The sequence below is a fragment of the Chanodichthys erythropterus genome, chromosome 3 (assembly GCF_024489055.1).
Source record: "Chanodichthys erythropterus isolate Z2021 chromosome 3, ASM2448905v1, whole genome shotgun sequence".
NCBI classification, from domain to species: Eukaryota; Metazoa; Chordata; class Actinopteri; order Cypriniformes; family Xenocyprididae; genus Chanodichthys; species Chanodichthys erythropterus.
The window spans coordinates 65,425,910-65,445,419 of record NC_090223.1 but is presented as its reverse complement, the minus strand read 5'-3'; the positions used below and the strand labels follow the sequence as shown (position 1 = coordinate 65,445,419).

The following is a 19,510-nucleotide window of genomic DNA, read 5'->3' as shown; positions in this document are numbered from 1 at the left end:
TTGTAAGGAATGTATGCCAAGGACTCCTGTTTGTGTGTCTCACTTTAAAAGCCAATAGTAAATGAAACCAAGTAGATAACACAATAATTATTTTTGCATACAAAATCAGAGACTGAAGAATAAATACGTTTTTATTATTTTTTACAATTTTAAAATAACAAAACTGTGGTACAGGTGTCTTATGGCAGTACATACAGTCATTCATCATGCAATCATACAATGGTAGTTCAATAGACGAGTGAAGGGTAATAGCACCAAACTAGACAAGAATCAAGAAATGTAGACAATCAAACTACATTCTCAAGGAAATTCCAAAGAGGGGACCAAACACGCCAAAAATCATTAGACCTCTGGTGTAAGTCACAGGTTAATTTTTCTAAAGGTAGGGAAGTAGCAATTTGAGTCAACCACATATTGACAGAAGGAACCTGAGGAGTGGACCATAACAAAAGTATACATTTTTTTGCCAGAAAGGTACAAAGATGTAGCCCACATTCTAGATCATGGCTGAGGTGCAATTCAGCTTTACAGTTCAAGAGATAGACCTTCAGGGATAGAGCAAAAGATTTACCAATGACCCTCTGTACAACTTTATGCATCTCTTTCCTGTAGGTCTTGATCATGTCACAGTCCCAAAATACATGCATAACCGTGCCAATATTAGACTTGCACTTAAAACACAATTGAGAAACATTAGGAAAAATCTTGTGGAGGCGAACTGGTGTTAAATAAGTTCTGTAAATAAACTTAAAATTTTGCTCATGACTCTATTGATGCGCCTCTAAAGTAGACGCCGGAACATGCCGAAAGCCAGTCCTCGTCACTGAGATTTGTTCCAAAGTCTTTTTCCCATGCTAATTTCAGAGGGTCAAAGGAGGAGGAGCCAACATTAGATAGCATAGTATAAAAAACAGAGATCTTCCTTTTGAGAGAAAATGAAGAGTACAATTGTTTTTCTATATCAAAAATATCCAAGCGTATTCTCTTGTCCTTTAGAAGTGATTCCAGAAAATGTCGTAATTGCAAGAATTTGTAGAAATCGCTATTTGGTAAATTAAATTCTTGTTTTAACAACTGAAATGGTTTCAAGCTTTCCTTGTCAAGTAAATGGTCCAGCTCCTGAATTCCCCTCAGTCTCCATGGTCGAAGACTAATGTTCTGAATAGCAGGGGGTAAGTCAGAGTTGAGTGAAATAGGAGACTTCAAAGATAGGATGCATGGAATATTTAAATACTTCAAAATATCTTTCTTATATCTTTACATTTTATGTACACTGTAAATAAATGGTAGGGTACACAACAAATTTGGAAAACACCTCAAAGCCTCAATCCCCACCCACTGAGAATCTCTTCTATTTAGAAACCAGTTTATCATATTTTTAATCTGGGCAGACCAAAAATATAACTGGAAGTTAGGAAGTGCAACCCCTCCTAATTCTCTGGGTTTCAGTAGGGTAGAAAATTTGAGTATTGGCTTTTTTTCATTCCAGATGAATTTTGATGTAATGGAATTTAACTTTTTAAAGAAGCAGCAGTCAAATAGCAGGGCAGACTTTGAAATAAAAAGTTCAGCCTAGGTAGGATGTTCATCCTAATTACGTTAATCTTGCCCAGAGATGAAATGGGAAATGAGATCATTAATCAGAGGCTTTAAGATTGGGCTAATCTTTCCAAAATTGCTTGTAAAATTCGAGTGAAAACCCATCTGGGCCCAGAGCTTTGCCTGATGGCATGGATTGAATAGCTTGCCAGATTTCCTCTTTAGTGAAGGGGGCATTTAAAAAAGTTCTGTTTACTTCAGAGACAACAGGAAGAGAAATTTTACGCAAATAGTCCGATAAATCCCCCTTCAAACTACAGCCCTCAGATTTTTATGAGGTCCTATAAAAATTGGAAAGAGTATCATTGATTATCTGGGGATCAAAAGAGACCCTGCCCTCTGGAGTCCTGATTGCCTTTATAACTCTTTCTTGTTGTGTTTTTTTTTTTTTTTTTGAGTTGATATGCAAGTAGACGGCTAGGTTTATTTCCGAATTCATAATATTTTTGCTTACTAAAAAACAGTAATTTCTTAATATGCTCCATGTGGTCTAAATTTAGTTTCGCTCTGGCTCTGATCAGCTGAATCCAATTGATCTGATTTGGTATTTGTTTGTGTTGGTTTTCTAAATGGATCACTTCGGTCTCTAATTCTCTCCTTTTTTTGGTCTTGAGTTTACTTACTAAAGAGGCATAGGAGATAATATGGCCCCGTAACACCGCTTTAGCAGCATCCCACTTTGTCGCCGAAGAAACAGGAGAGTTCTGGTTGTCCTGCCAGTAATTGACAATTTTCTGTTTTAGGAACATACAAAAATCGTCATTGTTCAGATGTGAAACGTTAAACTTCCAATAATTAGATTTGGGAATGGACAAATTGACATCAAGGTCTAAATAAACAGGACTGTGGTCAGACAGAACAATAGGGCCAATACAGCAAGATTTCACTTGGTGAATGCAATCGGACGGTGCGAAAAAATAATCCAACCTGGAATAAGAATTATGAGGGTGAGAATAGAATGTGTAATTTCTGTCTTTCGGGTGTAGCTCCCTCCAAATATCTGCTAGGCCTAAGTCTTTACAGACATTATGTAAAGTACGGGAGGATTTGTGGCCTGTCATTGTCTGTGGGGTGGATTTATCCAAATTATTATCAATTATACAATTAAAATCACCGCCCAAGAACCCCAGGTTTCCGCAAAACCGGTTAAACTGCAAAACTGTCTGAGATATAAAACTGGGGCAGTCAATATTTGGGGCATATACATGTCCAATAGTGAGATGCACTCCAAAAATATAGCCGGAGATTAATACGAATCTCCCCTCAGAGTCAGATTCTACATAATCCAGACTGAATGGGATGTTCTTGTGAATTAAAGTTGCTACCCCTCTAATATTTGACGTAAAAGAAGAGTAATATATCTGGCCCACCCAGTCTCTTTTAAGCTTACAATGCTCATTATCCGATAAGTGGGTTTCCTGCAGCAGAGCTATGGATACACGCTCTTTTTTTTGAGAAATGTCAAAATTTTCTTCCTCTTTATAACATGGCCAATACCCTTCACATTCCAAGTTACTAACTTGACTATATCATGCATGCAAACAAAAACAAAATTCAAAGATGCTGATGAGCTGACAAACATAATTCTTGCACAAAGAAGACACCGAATTTGAACAGAACAGTACCACATATTGAACACTGAATTACCCCAAAAAAGTCCGCCCCCCCAGGCCCCATCCCCAAACGATAGGGCACAAAGAACATCAAAAAGTCACAGAATGAGATGATGAACGAAAATAAACGTCATCATACTAATGCCACTGAGAAAAATAGCCCCCTCAAGAGTCGGTCCTATATAAACTATAAAATAGAATACATAATTAAAATGACAGAGCCCAATGAGAAGGGGGAAAAAAAAAAAAAGTGAAAGTATAGCAACCCTATCCTACACCATTTAAATCCCCTTCCAAAAAAAAAAAAAAATAAAAATATTCTGGATAATGAATATCAAAAGCAACAATCTACAGTAGTGGTCTAAATAAAATAAATAAATAAAACAAAACAAAAGGATAAGAAAATAAGAGAAAAGGAAAAGAAAATAAGAGAAAAGAAAAAAGAAAAGGAGAGAGAAAAAGCTACACTTAATCACTTACGTCTGTTGGTCTCAAAAAAGAAAGTAATCCTCCGACAAATAGAAAGTACCTTACATTGCAGATAAAGATAAGAAAAAAAAGAAAGTTATCTGTCCAGTGAGTCCAAAAAAGCTTTAGCCGAGTTCGGATCATCGAACAAGCGAATCTTCCCCAGGTGTAAGCATCTGAGCCTGGCAGGGTATGCGAATCCGCGATATAAGCCACAAGAGACCATGATCTTGACAACTGAGGTGAACTCGCGATGTTTCTGCAGGACACTGGAGGATAAGTCTAAGTAAAACCGAAGCTCCGCGCCTTCTTCAACGCTGCCTTCAGAACAATTTCTTTTTCTGTAAACCGCAAAAAGCGAACCAAAACACTCCTCGGGGCTGAATTCGTATTGCTAGGCGCAAAAGAAGGAGATCTGTGGGCCCGTTCGATATCGAGGGTGAGAGAGTCTACGGGCAGGTCTAGCCATTTCGGAATGGAGAAACGATGCGAGCGGACCGGAGCCTTCCGCTCCTTCTGGTAGGCCAACTATTCTCAAATTTTTTCGTCGACCTCTGTTCTCCAAGTCGTCCACTTTTGACTGAAGTTGTTCCACTTTAGTCAGTAAATTAGCAAGCTGGCCTTCGGACACTGCAGCCGAGTCCTCCGCGGATGAGATTCTCCCTTCAGCCTCTGTTAGACGGGTCTCAATGCCCTCAATCCTTTCAGTGAGAGCCGTGAACAAATTTTGTAGAGAGGAGACGGATCCAGCTATTCCCTCCAGCCGATTAGTTATTCCTTCAAGACGAGAGCCGTTGGCTTTAATCTCAGAAAGGATCAGCGCCATGTCTGATTGGGCCTCTGTTACATTGCCGTTAGCTTCTGCTAGCAGCGAGGGATGAGTGGTCTTCTTTTTGTCTTTTTCTTTGGATTTCTGTGAGCGTGTTGATCCGAAAATCGGAAAATCTTTGTCCAAAGTTGAATCAGACATAATTGAAAGTCTGTAAAGTTAATTAGAATGAAAGATTCAGAGGGGAAAATAAATGAATATTAGAGCGGAGCAGCCATCTCGCTCTGGGTCATGTGACGCCCCCTCTGCACAAATTGAGTTTACAACAAAAACAGCGCACAGGCGCTAACTGTAGGTGCTAAACAAACAGGCTCACTTGCTTCCAAATGCTGTAACTTTTGCTTACTTCATGCTATCACCACAAAATTTGATCCAGATCCCAGACCAAATAATTTTTCTCCTTTCTTATTTCCTTCGCTTTTTTATTTGATATGCAATTAATGATGTAAAATTGTAAGAAATATATTTGATTTGAATTTTATCAGGAGTTTCTCAGTGTGAGAATATCCCATTGTAATGTAATTTATATATATATTTTTAAAAAGTAAAAAGTGTTCTATCAAATGATACCTACCTTTTGACTCTCCTTGCTATAGTTTTAGAGTTATGAGTTTTTACTTTTGTGTTTGTCACTCAGAAAAACAAATCTAAAAATGCCTTCAGGTATATATTTAGATTTATTTGCACTCTTAGATTTCAGGTTTTCAAATGATTGTGTCATATCCTAACAAACCATACATCACTAGAAAGCTTATTTATTCAACTTTAAGATAATGTATAAATCTCAATTTCAAAAAAAGTGGCCCTTATGACTGGTCTTGTGGTCCAGGGTCTCAAATCATAGAACAATTGATTGCATTTATGAACTTTTAGTGAACCAAGTGAACGCACAGTGTAACGTTATTACATAAGCCGTTTGAATGAATGAATAAATGACCCACTCATTAAGACGGTTACTTGCCACCACCTACTGGTGGTTTAGTTTCATTTTTAAAAGTATAATTTTCCCCCAAACATTTCATAATTGTATTTTCAAAAAATATTTAAAACAATCCCATAACATTAATACAGTTATAATCCATCAAAAATATGCAGATTTAAATACATCAAAGCTGCAATATTCTGAAAGGATATTACTTCAGAACACATTTATATTTCCACCCAAAAAAATACTATAATATACAAGTGACCTATGTACGTGTGTCTACATGACGAGGCTTAATGTCGAGCCCTGCGTGTAGTTTTAATGGGCTGCGTTTCAGTCACCATTTCATATTGTCTGACAACAAAAACAAAAAAAATATACAGCTATGGAAAAAATTAAGAGACCACTCCTAGTTCAGAAATCAATGTTAAGTGGTCTTAATTTTTTCCATAGCTGTATATACAGATAAACAATTTTATTGGGTAATTGGCTGTATTAAAATATATTATGTGAGCAAACATAGAAGCAAACAAATATAAAGGGCTGACACTTGACAGATTGCTAATACAACAACATGATGAATTTTCTAATTGCTGTAAGTCATCATCTATCAACATTTAGTGACATATATATATATATATATATATATATATAGGCATTAAAAAATTGGCAATAAATAGCATTAAATTAGATTTGATTAGTAAGTAAAGTTTATTTATATAGCACTTATCACAGACGAGGAGGGTCACAAAATGCTTTACAATAAAAATAACAAGATAAACAAAAATAAATATACTCTACAGTATCATCAGTACAGTCAAATTGAGTAGTTAATTAAAAGCTTGTCCAAAAAGATGCGTCTCCTAGATGTTTTTTAAAAGACTTCACCGAACCAATAGTTCAACTTGAAAGGAAGCACAGAAAGCATGATCACCTCTTGTCTTAAGACATGTTCTGGGAATAGTTAAAATAACCTGCCTAATCTTAGGGGTAATGTTGTCTGGGGCAATAATCAACACGTCAGTTTTATCTGTATTAAGTTGCAGAAAATTGTCTGCCATCCAATTGTTAATGGAGACTAAACAATCCTGCAAAAGAGACAGTTTGTCTAGTCTATCAGGACTAAAATACATATATAATTTAATGTCATCAGCATAAAAATAAGATATTATTTTGAAACTGCGAATTATCTTGACAAGAAGAAGCATATACAGGTTAAAAAGCATGGGTCCGAGCACAGAGCCTTGTGGCACACCACAGGATAAAGAAACAGATTTTGACATGAAAGAACCTAATGGATATTCAAAAAATGAAAATCACAGATAAATCAGATAAACAAATGATAAAGCTTGGGTTACTGAATATTAGATCTATTTCTTCAAAAGCACTTATTGTAAATGAAATTATCACAGACAATAAACTAGACTTGCTGTGTTTGACAGAAACCTGGCTAAAACCAGACGATTACATTACTTTAAATGAATCTAGTCCTCAAGGTTATGATTATCGACACAATCCTCGACAGAAAGGCAAAGGGGGAGGTGTTGCTGTAATTTATAGTAATATATTCAGAATCACTCAAAAGACTTTCAAATATAATTCCTTTGAAGTGATGGTGCTTTATGTAACATTATGTAAGTTGACATTTGTGCTGGCTACTGTATACAGGCCACCAGGGCACCATACTGACTTTATCAAAGAATTTGCTGATTTTCTATCAGAGTTAGTACTGGCTGCGGATAAAGTCCTTGTTGTTGGTGATTTTAATATCCATGTAGATAATAATAAAGACGCATTTGGATTGGCATTTGCAGACATTTTAAACTCTATTGGAGTTAGACAACACGTGTCAGGACCCACTCATTGTCGTAATCATACCCTAGATCTAATACTGTCGCATGGAATTGATATTGATGCTGTTGAAATTCTACAGCAGAGCGATGATATATCAGATCATTATTTAGTCTTGTGTATAATACAATTAGCCAAGGCTACAAAACCACCACCCAGCCATAAATATTGTAGAACCATCACGTCTACCACTAAAGATTGCTTTATAAATAATTTCCCCGAGCAGTTTCATCGCCTTAGTATACCTGACAACTTAGAAGAACTCGGTGCTGCAACAGAAACTATTGGCTCTCTCTTTTCCAGCACATTAGATGCAGTCGCTCCTTTACGTCTAAAGAAGATTAAGGAAACTAATCCAACGCCGTGGTATGATGAGCACACTCGGGCTCTAAAACAAGCTGTTAGAAAAGCTGAACGTAGTTGGAAGAAAACAAAACTAGAAGTTTTTCGCCTTTCGTGGAAAGAAAAAATGATTTAGTACAGAACAGCCATAAGAAATGCTAGATCTACTTATTTTTCAAATCTCTTAATAGAAAACAAACATAATCCTAGGTATTTATTTGACACAGTGGCTAAATTAACTAGAAACAGAGATTCAACTGCTGACGTTTCCATAGAACACAGCAGTAATGACTTTATGAACTTCTTTACTTGCAAGATTGATAATATTAGAGAGAAAATTAAAAACATGCAACCATCTACAGTTCCGCTTCAGACAGTGCACTGTAGTGTCCCTGAGGTAAAACTAGAATCATTCGCCGCTATAGGAGAGGAAGAATTATCTAAACTTATCAAATCATCAAAATCAACAACATGTATGTTAGACCCAATGCCGACTAAACTACTGAAAGAAATGCTTCCAGAGGTCGTAGGTCCACTTCTTGATATAATTAATTCATCTTTAACACTAGGATACGTGCCAAAAACCTTTAAGCAGGCTATTATTAAACCTCTTATTAAAAAACCTCAACTAGATCCGAGAGATTTAGTGAATTACAGGCCAATCTCGAATCTACCTTTTCTGTCAAAGATACTAGAAAAGGCAGTTTCAACACAACTGTGTTCCTTTTTAGAAAGAAATGGAATCTGTGAAGATTTCCAGTCAGGATTTAGACCATACCATAGTACTGAGACTGCTCTCGTTATTAGATCTCAGTGCTGCTTTTGACACTATCGATCATAACATTCTTTTAAAAAGACTTGAAAACTATATTGGCATTAGTGGAATTGCTTTGGCATGGTTCAAATCGTACCAGTCTGTAGTAGTTAATGAAGAGATGTCGTATCGATCACAGGTTAAATATGGAGTACCACAAGGCTCAGTACTAGGACCGTTGCTTTTCACTCTGTACATGCTGCCCTTAGGAGAGATAATTAGGAAGCATGGTGTTAGTTTTCACTGCTACACTGACGATACTCAGCTCTATATTTCCTCGCGCCCTGACGAAACCTACAAATTCACAAAACTAACAGAATGCATAGCTGACATTAAAAACTGGATGACAAGAAATTTCTTATTATTAAATTCAGAAAAAACTGATATCCTAATCTTTAGACCAAAAACTTCCTCACGAAAAAACCTTGAATACTCTCTAACACTTGACGGGTGCTCCATTAAATATTCGTCCTCAGTTAGGAACCTGGGTGTGCTCTTCGATACCAATCTTTCATTTGAAAGTCATGTTTCTAGTATCTGTAAAACCGCCTTCTTCCATCTAAAAAATATATCTAAATTACGACATATGCTCTCAATGACAAATGTGGAACAGTTGGTTCATGCATTCATGACCTCAAGACTAGATTATTGTAACGCTCTACTGGGTGGTTGTTCTGCTCGGCTTTTAAACAGTCTACAGCTGGTCCAAAATGCGGCAGCTAGAGTTCTTACTAGAACCAGAAAGTATGACCATATTAGCCCAGTTCTGTCAACATTACATTGGCTCCCTATTAAACATTGTATAGATTTTAAAATCTTGCTACTTACTTATAAAGCTCTAAATGGTTTAGCTCCCCAGTACCTAAGTGAGCTCTTAATGCATTATAGTCCTTCACGTTTATTGCGATCTCAGAATTCAGGCCAGTTGATAATACCCAGAATATCAAAATCAACTGAAGGCGGCAGATCCTTTTCCTATTTAGCACCTAAACTCTGGAACAATCTTCCTAGCATTGTTCGGGAAGCAGACACACTCTGTCAGTTTAAATCTAGACTAAAAACACATCTCTTTGCTCTTGCATACACATAACACATTATCAATACATTAACATTTTTCAAATCCGTTAAAGGATTGTTACGCTGCAATAATTAGGTCGGCCGGAACCGAGAACATTTCCCATAACACTAGATACACCTGTACATCAGAATAAGAATGGCATCTACGCTAATATCTGTCTCTCTGCTTATCCTGAGGTTTGCCGGGTGCTGGATCCAGGCCGTATCCAGATCAGATGGAGAACCTGTGTCTGGACCTGACTACAACGTAGCCCAGGAGACAATGGGCCTACAGATCCAGTTCTGGCTGCATCTATAATTCAGATTTTTAATCCCCGTATCCGCTTACATATATTTATATATAATCTATTTTTAATCTCTATAATAAAAATGTATAATTCAGATTTTGATCTCCATATCCATTTACATATATTATATATATCTTCCAAGGGTTTTTTTCCCTCCTAGGACTTTTTTCCCAGTGCTAGCACGCTGGGTTTTTCTCCTAGGGGTTTTTTTCCACCCCTGGGAGTCAGCCGACATTGGCTTAATGTAGCACCATCTTGTATATGTTACATATTACCACGCTTGGTTGTACAGCTTATTTTTAACCACTTCCCTTTTTTCTGTGCTTCTAATATGTAAAGCTGCTTTGAACAATTACCTATTGTAAAAGCGCTATATAAATAAATTTGACTTGACATGGATATAGAAAAACTGCTGTCAGAAAGATAAGAAGAAAACCAGTCCAGAGATGCCCACCAGAGAGTTTAGTCTACCAATCAGAGTGCAGTGGTCAACAGTGTCAAACGCTGCGCTAAGATCTAGCAAGACCAGCACAGAACATTCAGCAGAATCAGCAGACATCAAAATATCATTTGAAACTAAAGGCCTCTAATGGCCTTTGCACACTGAGTCCGTTAAAAAATAAATTCGACCTCAAGATATGTCAATCACGTTTGCACACTGCCTCCGAAACTTTCGTCCGTCAAAAAATATTGGGATCAGGTTCGATTTTCTGTGTTTTTCGCATCCGTGGCACGCATTTTGAGAGACGTTTTGACAATTCAGAGCCAAACGTGGACCCAATATTTCCTTTCTTTTTCTCTTTTTAAGAAGAGAGGAGACAACTAAATCGTGCTCACTGCTTGAAGACTTTTTGTGATTTTTTTTTTTTTTTTTTCGCAACGCATTAATTTTTACACATCGGACTCCGTGTGCAAGGTCTCTGTGCGTGACGATTTTTTGGATTACGAATACGAAAAAATACGAAAATTCCAGACTCAGTGTGCAAAGGCCTTAAGGAGGGCCCTTCCAGTTGAATGGTTTTTACGGAAGCCAGACTGAAATTTATCACAGATATTATGGGCCTCCAGAACATTATTTAACTGCATTGCCACAACTTTTTCTAAGATTTTAGAGATAAAAGGAAGTTTCAAAATAGGACTATAATTGTTAAATGATGTAGTGTCAAGATTGCTCTTTTTCAAGAGAGGCTGAACAACAGCTTGTTTTAAACAACTAGAAACCTGGCCTAGTCTAAGAGATAAGTTTATAATTGAAACCAAACATGGGCCAATAGATGTTATGGATTTCATCAACAGAGATGTAGGTAAAATATCCACAGGGCTCTGGAAAGGCTTCATCACTAAACTAATAATATCATTCAAGGAAATGGGATAAAATGAGTCCAAAATTGAGTGTCTTTATTCCGTAAATATAATGTTTGGTTATATAAGGTTTGCTGATGGTGCAATGACTGTCCTAACAGCCATAACCTTGTCCACAAAATGAGACAAAAAATTATTGCAATCATCACTAGAAAACACAGAAACGAGATGTCGCAGGAGAAACAATATTGTTAATGGTCTCAAAAAAAGTTTTAGGATTCCTTATGCAGACAGATATCAGTTAAGTAAAATAAGAATGTTATACAATTTTATTTTATAAAAATAAAAGGTATAACAGCTTCTCTTGCCTTATGCACCATTTTCCTCCTCCATTTTCTCTCAAATAAGCAAGGAGAAAACACCTTTGGCAATAGAAATAATTGTAAATAAGCATAAGCCCTGTATGGTCCACCATTCTGGTTTGTTTACACTCAGGCAGTTTGGCGCGACTTGCCTTGAACACTACAAAAATTGTGAGTCATGGTTTGAAGTTGTGACTTAAGGGCTCAAAAACCTGCCTGGAATGCAGCAGAACTCTGCAGGAAATGTAGATCCAAAACCACTGGAAGGCAAGCCTGCAACCTTTAGCCAAGAAAACATAACTGCTAATGCTAACACTTCGCCCCCTCTGTTTTTTGAATGGATGTCAATGGATATATCTTCTATTACTTATTGAATAGTAAAGCACTTTTCTTGAGTATATTTAGGTTTATATTGGGTCCGGTTCTCACCTTAGTAATGAACAGGAATTGTAGTTGGCAAATTCCACCATCATTGTCAGCAATCTTCTAACAAGCTGATGATCTTAACCAGATTTGAAAAATAAAGCATACATACAAAATGTGCAGTGCTGGGTCCCTTTGGACCAGATTTGAAAACCACTGGTGTATTGAGTATACAGGTGCTGGTCATATAATTAGAATTTCATCAAAAAGTTGATTTATTTCACTAATTCCATTCAAAAAGTGAAACTTGTATATTATATTAATTCATTACACACAGACTGATATATTTCAAATGTTTATTTCTTTTAATTTTGATGATTATAACTGACAAGTAAGGAAAATCCCAAATTCAGTATCTCAGAAAATTAGAATATTGTGAAAAGGTTCAATATTGAAGACAGCTGGAGTCAGTGCTTCAAGAACCACTACGCACAGACGTATGCAAGACATGGGTTTCAGCTGTCGCATTCCTTGTGTCAAGCCACTCTTGAACAACAGACAGCGTCAGAAGCGTCTCGCCTGGGCTAAAGACAAAAAGGACTGGACTGCTGCTGAGTGGTCCAAAGTTATGTTCTCTGATGAAAGTAAATTTTGCATTTCCTTTGGAAATCAGGGTCCCAGAGTCTGGAGGAAGAGAGGAGAGGCACACAATCCACGTTGCTTGAGGTCTAGTGTAAAATTTCCACAGTCAGTGATGGTTTGGGGTGCCATGTCATCTGCTGGTGTTGGTCCACTGTGTTTTCTGAGGTCCAAGGTCAACGCAGCCATATACCAGGACGTTTTAGAGCACTTCATGCTTCCTGCTGCTGACCAACTTTATGGAGATGCAGATTTCATTTTCCAACAGGACTTGGCATCTGCACACAGTGCCAAAGCTACCAGTACCTGGTTTAAGGACCATGGTATCCCTGTTTTTAATTGGCCAGCAAACTCGCCTGACCTTAACCCCATAGAAAATATATGGGGTATTGTGAAGAGGAAGATGCGATATGCCAGACCCAACAATGCAGAAGAGCTGAAGGCCACTATCAGAGCAACCTGGGCTCTCATAACACCTGAGCAGTGCCACAGACTGATCGACTCCATGCCACGCCGCATTGCTGCAGTAATTCAGGCAAAAGGAGCCCCAACTAAGTATTGAGTACTGTACATGCTCATACTTTTCATGTTCATACTTTTCAGTTGGCCATGATTTCTAAAAATCCTTTCTTTGTATTGGTCTTAAGTAATATTCTAATTTTCTGAGAAACTGAATTTGGGATTTTCCTTAGTTATCAGTTATAATCATGAAAATTAAAATAAATAAACATTTGAAATATATCAGTCTGTGTGTAATGAATGAATATAATATACAAGTTTCCCTTTTTGAATGGAATTAGTTAAATCAACTTTTTGATGATATTCTAATTATATGACCAGCACCTGTAAGATCTATAGATGGGATGGGCAACTCTGGTCCTGGAGGGACACTATTCTGCAGAGTTTAGCTCCATCCCTGATCAAACACACCAGCAAAATTGAACCCAACCCCATTATTTAATCGTAAAGGCTGATTTATGCTTCTGCACCGTAGGCTATGCATCTGTTTTCATTTATACTTCTGCATTCTGCATTTCCCGTTATGAATTATGATATTGTTTGGTTCGTTGGACCGTTAACTGGGTCTGATTGCTTTCTCATCTCACCGCTCCAGAGTTCATTTGAAAGTGTACCGAGACCACCTCTTCAAGCAGGTCACGGTATGCTTGTTTGTTTGGCTTTTGGTGCGCACCTGAGTGTGATTGCTGCTTTCACACCTGCCCAAACGAACCACACCAAAGGGGGAAACGAACTCTAGTGTGATTCAACCGAACTAAATGCGGCAGGTGTGAAAGCACCCTAACTCTGCAAAAGAGTGGTCCTCCAGTACCAAAGCTGCCCATCCCTGATAGGATAGGATAGGGTATAGATCAGTAGTCTCAATCTGCCGGCCCGCAGGCCACTTACGGCCCCCACTGCACCCGGCCTGCAACTTAAAAATAAAACATAATCCAGCCCGCTAAATTATTATTAAGGGGCCATTCACATATTGCATATAAGTGGCCGTGCCGCCTCCTTTCTCCGCTTTCTCCTTCTTTCCAAAGCGTTTTCGCTCCCGTGGCGTTTGTTGCTGCTATGCAACCATTAGCTGCGCTCTCCATGATGACTAGGAAGTTTCAGCAAAAGAAAAATAGTTTTCTACTCCTTGCATTAGCTCTACTAGTATTAGAAATATTTATATGGAGATAAGAAATAAAATCCTGCTATGCACCTGGAAAAACAAGCACGCCACATCGCAGGTGCTTCGCGACTGCGACGATTCTTTTATGAGCGTGATTACCTAAATTATAGTAAAAGCACCCGCGCAAGTCGCGAATGTTGATTTAAACCAACAAAACTTGTCAGATGCTACCAATAAATGTTACAGATGCTCAAACGGCATCTAGGGCAAATGTGGCTCAGCTGTGTGAGCAGAAGTGCTGCAGGTGTCTGGCAAGAAATGCAATAGTGTACAAATGTATTCAGGGATTACATTTGTTAAGTACAGTGTTGTTCAGTGCAAGATTTTGATGTTAATTAAGCTAAAATAAAGTAAGGGAAAATATTTGCAACTGTTAACCTAATACTGTATGTAACAATGATAGTGCTGTTTACATTTTTTAAGTATGGCAAAAATATTTTAGTAATGAAATTTGAAGTAAATTAGAAATAATGCAAAGGAAAGTAGTTTTTCAGAAATGTTGCGCTTCCTTGTGCTTGAATGTTAAAATGGCCCTCCTAAAATGGCAGGTGTCAATCACAGCAACGGCCCTCAGCCAATTAAAGATTGAAATCCCTGGTATAGATCATACATGTTGTTGGTTTTGATGCTTTAAATGTCTAAATTGTTTTATGTCTATTTTTGTCCTAGACCTAATGGCACTGGGAGAGGCGAGTCTTGAACTTAATGAAAAAGAAGAGAAAAAACATAATTTCATGACTGAAGAAAAATCAAAACAGTGTTCCTCACAAAAAGGAGCTCAAAAGACAGAAACTAAAATTTATTTCACCTGCCAACAGTGTGGAAAGAGTTTTAATCAACATAGAAACCTTCGAGTCCACTTGAGAATTCACACTAGAGAGAGTCCCTTCACTTGCCAACAGTGTGGAAAGAGTTTCATACGTAAACACATGCTTAAAGTCCACATGCGAATTCATACTGGAGAAAAGCCTTTCACCTGCCAACAGTGTGGAAAGAGTTATACACAAAAAGGAAACCTTACAGACCACGTGAGAATTCACACTGGAGAAAAGCCTTACACCTGCCAACAGTGTGGAAAGAGTTTCAGTCGAAAAGATAAACTTGAAACCCACATGAGAATTCACACTGGAGAAAAGCCATACACCTGCCAAGAGTGTGGACAGAGTTTCATTGAGAAAGGAAAACTTACAGCCCACATGAGTGTTCACACTGGAGAGAAACCCTTCACTTGTCAACATTGTGGAAAGAGTTTCAGTCAAAAAGGAAACCTTATATCCCACATGAGTGTTCACACTGGAGAGAAACCCTTCACCTGCCAACAATGTGGAAAGAGTTTCAGTCTTAAAGGAAACCTTATATCCCACATGCGTGTTCACACTGGAGAGAAACCCTTCACCTGTCAACAATGTGGAAAGAGTTTCAGTCATAAAGGAAACCTTATATCCCACATGAGAATTCACACTGGAGAGAACCCATTCACCTGTCAACAGTGTGGAAAGAGTTTCAGTCATAAAGGAAACCTTATATCCCACATGAGAACTCACACTGGAGAGAACCCATTCACCTGTCAACAGTGTGGAAAGAGTTTCAGTAGAAAAGGACACCTTATATCCCACATGAGAACTCACACTGGAGAGAACCCATTCACCTGTCAACAGTGTGGAAAGAGTTTCAGTAGAAAAGGACACCTTAAAGACCACATGAGAACTCACACTGGAGAGAAGCCTTAAGGCCGTGTGTCCACCAAAGCGTTTTTTCCAGCGCCGCGTTTTTTAAACGCCAGGAGCGTAACGTGGCGCTGAGCGTCTTTTTCACGCTCAAGCGCTGAGAGCTCGGCTTTTTTACTGGTCGCCTCGAGTTGAAGAATGTTCAACTTTGAGTAAAACGCTGCGCTCATTACTGTCACTTTTTAGCCAGCCGTCCAATCAGAGTTGAGGAGGGGCAGGACAAGTACAACACCGACCAACTGTCTTGCTGTACAACAACATCAACAAGCAGAGAACAGAACAAAATGGATGAGAATTTAATATTGCTGGTCTCCGAACATACATAGCAAGTAATTCCACATTGTGTCAACATTTTTAGTCTGAAACAAATTACCTGCAAAATCAGTTATAAGTAACAGTGCCGCGGATATTCGGTATCATAGCAACAAAGCGTCTCAACGGAAAAAAATGCTGCACTGCAGAAGCGCTCTCAAGTGCTCACAGATAGGCATTTTAAGCAGAGCGCCTAGCATTTTCAGCTGGCTAAAAACGCTTTGTTGGACACACGGCCTAAGCCTTGTTTACGCTGAACCCATGAAGATAACAAGGTACAAAATGGCATAGAAAGCCAGGATATCACCTGAAATCTGTCAGTATTGAGTGAGAAACCTTGCCTCCTATCAGTACTAATTGATATCAGCTGCTTTAGTCCTAATTGATGGCCTGTAAAGGCTTCTCATTACCCAGGAGGCACACAGGAAAGACTTCATGATGGGTAAAAGCAAACAACTCTCTCAAGATCTTCGTAATCTTATCATTGAAAAGCATTTTGATGGGAATGGTTATAGGCGCATTTCCAGAATGCTGAATGTTCCTGTGAGCACTGTGGGGGCCATTATCCGGAAATGGAAAGAGCATCAGTTCACCATAAACCGGCCACGATCAGGTGCTCCACGTAAGATCCCTGTCCGAGGAGTCCAAAGAATAATCAGGAGAGTTCTGCAAGAGCTAAGAACAACTCGGGCAGAACTTCGGGAAGACCTTGCATCAGCAGGTACTGTTGTTTCAAAGAAAACTATAAGCAGTGCACTGAACCACCATGCCATACATGCACGGTCACCACGTTCTGATTTCTTTGTATGAATTCAATATTTGGCTTGATGGCTTCATCTGGTGGAAATTTTGTCAATAGCCCACTTAGAAATCTCCTTACTGATAAAAATGCTGATGTGTCAAATACTTATTTAATACTTATAAAACATGAAAAATCCTTAGGGGGACATGAATATTCACACTGGAGAGAAGCCTTTTACGATCATTGTAAGAGTTTGTGAAAGAGTTTCACACATAAATTGACGCTTTATCACCACATGAAAATTCATACTGGAGAGAAGCCATACATGTGATCAGTGTGGAAAGAGTTTCAGATTTATAGGTTACGTTAAGGGCCAAAAGAAAATCCACTGGAAAGGGGAGCTGTTTTAGAAGTCGTCACTGTGGAAAGAGCAGAGGTGCCTTGGCAAAAGGGGAGATTTAAACTTTGTTTATCAGTTTGAAGTGCCTTAACAGGTAGAGCTAGACAGCGGTCCTGTCATGTGAGGAAGATCCATTTAGATCTGCTCTGATGGACAACAACAACAACAAAAAACTCCCGAAGACTTCCTAGCTCTTCCATCCAGATAGCAAAATTCTCTGTTTTTACTGTTATTTCTATTCTTTGTTCTAATTTTTTTATTCTTCTTTATGTAAAGCACTTTGAATTACCATTGTGTATGAAATGTGCTATACAAATAAAATTGCCTTGCCTTATCTTGTATTATACTGTTTGTTTACTGACAATATTATATACTTTATTATTGACTAGGGGAGAGTGGGGTGAGATGAGCTCTTGGCAACCATGCCATTTTATTGTCATGTGACCATATATTTTAGAACCACCCATAATTTCTGCCAGACTTTGAAAAGGAAAAGCACATTTGAGAAGTGGAAGTCACTTATTTACTTTAAAAACTGTTTTTGGCTTGTCAAAGTAAAATTTTAACATAACAGATGTAATGGCTGTTTCATCAAAGCAAATTTGTCCAGGTCTAAAACTATTTACGTTTATTCATTCCCAGATAGCAAACTGACTCCGCAACGGATCCGCCCCGGAGGTATCACAAGCTCCGGAACGGATCCGCAAAACGGGTCCGGAACGGAGTCCACTTGCACATCGCAGCGGATCCGGAACAGATAAGGATTGTGGATCCAGTTCAGATCCGGAGCAGACCCGCCCCGTGTCCGCCAATAAAGTAGTTCATCCGCCACGGATCCGATCTGGACCCGTTTATGAAGCAGCTGATCCGCCGCGGATCCAATCCGGACCCGTTTATGAAGCAGCTGATCCGCCGTGGATCCGATCTGGACCCGTTTATGAAGCAGCTGATCCGCCGCAGATCCGATCTGGACCCGTTTATGTGGTTCATTTGGTCTGGATACCTTTCAGATCACTCTCGAAATAGTATTCTGGCCAAAACTGGCTACACAGAAACATTTAAAATCTAATGGACCAACATCAGATAGACTGGATTGCTCTATAAAAGCTTGAATATTTAATGTTCACCTTTATTAATATTAATAAAACATGATGAAATCATTCAAAACTTTAGCCAGTTACAATAAAACTATAAAAATAGTTTGTAAAAAAATTTTACAGTATGTAATTACTAATACTATTTTTATAGTTTTATTATTTATGTACATTAATAGGTATTGAATAGAATTACAGAAAATGAAATGCAACCATAAATTGTACCAAAAACACCTTATTTAATGAAAAATAACACGAGTAAATATTCGAGCAACATTTTTTTGTTATTAATGTTGTAAACGGTTGTACTGCTTAATTTTTTTGTAGAAACTGGATTTTTTTTTGAAGATTCTTTGAATAGAAACAAATAGATTCTTTGAATAGAAATAACAATTAAAACATTTATTTAAAAATAAACTTGTACCTTCTTTATTTTATTTAACTGTTGCGATTTTAAATGAACACTTCAAAACACTGAAGTTAACATTGGCTAGGTTTACATGCACCCAAATAATCCATTTGTAATCGGATTGACTGCTCAATCGGATTGAAAAACGTTCATGTAAACACCTTAATCGATCTGAATGAAATTTCGATCGGATTGGAAGGGGTGGTTTATTCCTTTTCTAATCCGATCAAACAGCAAAAAATAACCATGTAAACGCTTGAATCCAACTACTTTCTCAATCGTATTCAGAAGCCTCTGGGGCACAACAGTGCAATGCTGACACACATTTAAATTTAACGTTCATGTCTTTAGTTGTAAAGATGTATGCCAACAGGCAGTGGCGTATGTATCCCTTCGTCACAATATTGGAAATCCTCTGTTTTAAGACAAGAAGGGGAGCCAGTGGATATCACACAAGAAGCAACGTCCAAATTTTGCGCAAGAGTTATGCTGATGAAAAAGTCTCAAACTCAGTCAGTATTCACCACAAAAAGTGAATGTATAAAGTGACGGAGCTGTCTGAGGCTGCATTAACAAAGCATATTCTCAGAGACGAATTTCAACATAAAATGCTGGTAACGGTAGCCTATGTAACTGTCTAAATTTATTCCATTATTTCTCTTGTGGCCGTACAT

General features: G+C 38.0%; 2 protein-coding genes across 4 annotated transcripts in view; one reads left to right on the top strand and one right to left on the bottom strand.

The window, feature by feature from the left end:
• Window positions 1-15,892, top strand: part of LOC137006336 (gastrula zinc finger protein XlCGF57.1-like) — a 51,370-nt gene extending 35,478 nt beyond the window's left edge. The window contains exons 1-2 of one of the 3 annotated variants that reach the window (XM_067367012.1): window positions 9,338-9,797; window positions 14,822-15,892. In XM_067367012.1, the coding sequence (XP_067223113.1) occupies window positions 14,827-15,882 (1,056 nt within the window). In that variant the 5' untranslated portion in view covers window positions 9,338-9,797; window positions 14,822-14,826 and the 3' untranslated portion in view covers window positions 15,883-15,892. Of the gene's footprint in view, window positions 1-9,337; window positions 9,798-13,276; window positions 13,632-14,821 lie in introns of those variants that run through there. The other 2 variants (XM_067367003.1, XM_067366994.1) reach the window with 2 other exon arrangements.
• LOC137005847 (zinc finger protein 569-like) overlaps window positions 1-19,510 on the bottom strand; it is a 220,081-nt gene that overhangs the window by 152,786 nt on the left and 47,785 nt on the right. The gene's annotated exons all lie outside the window — the stretch shown is intronic.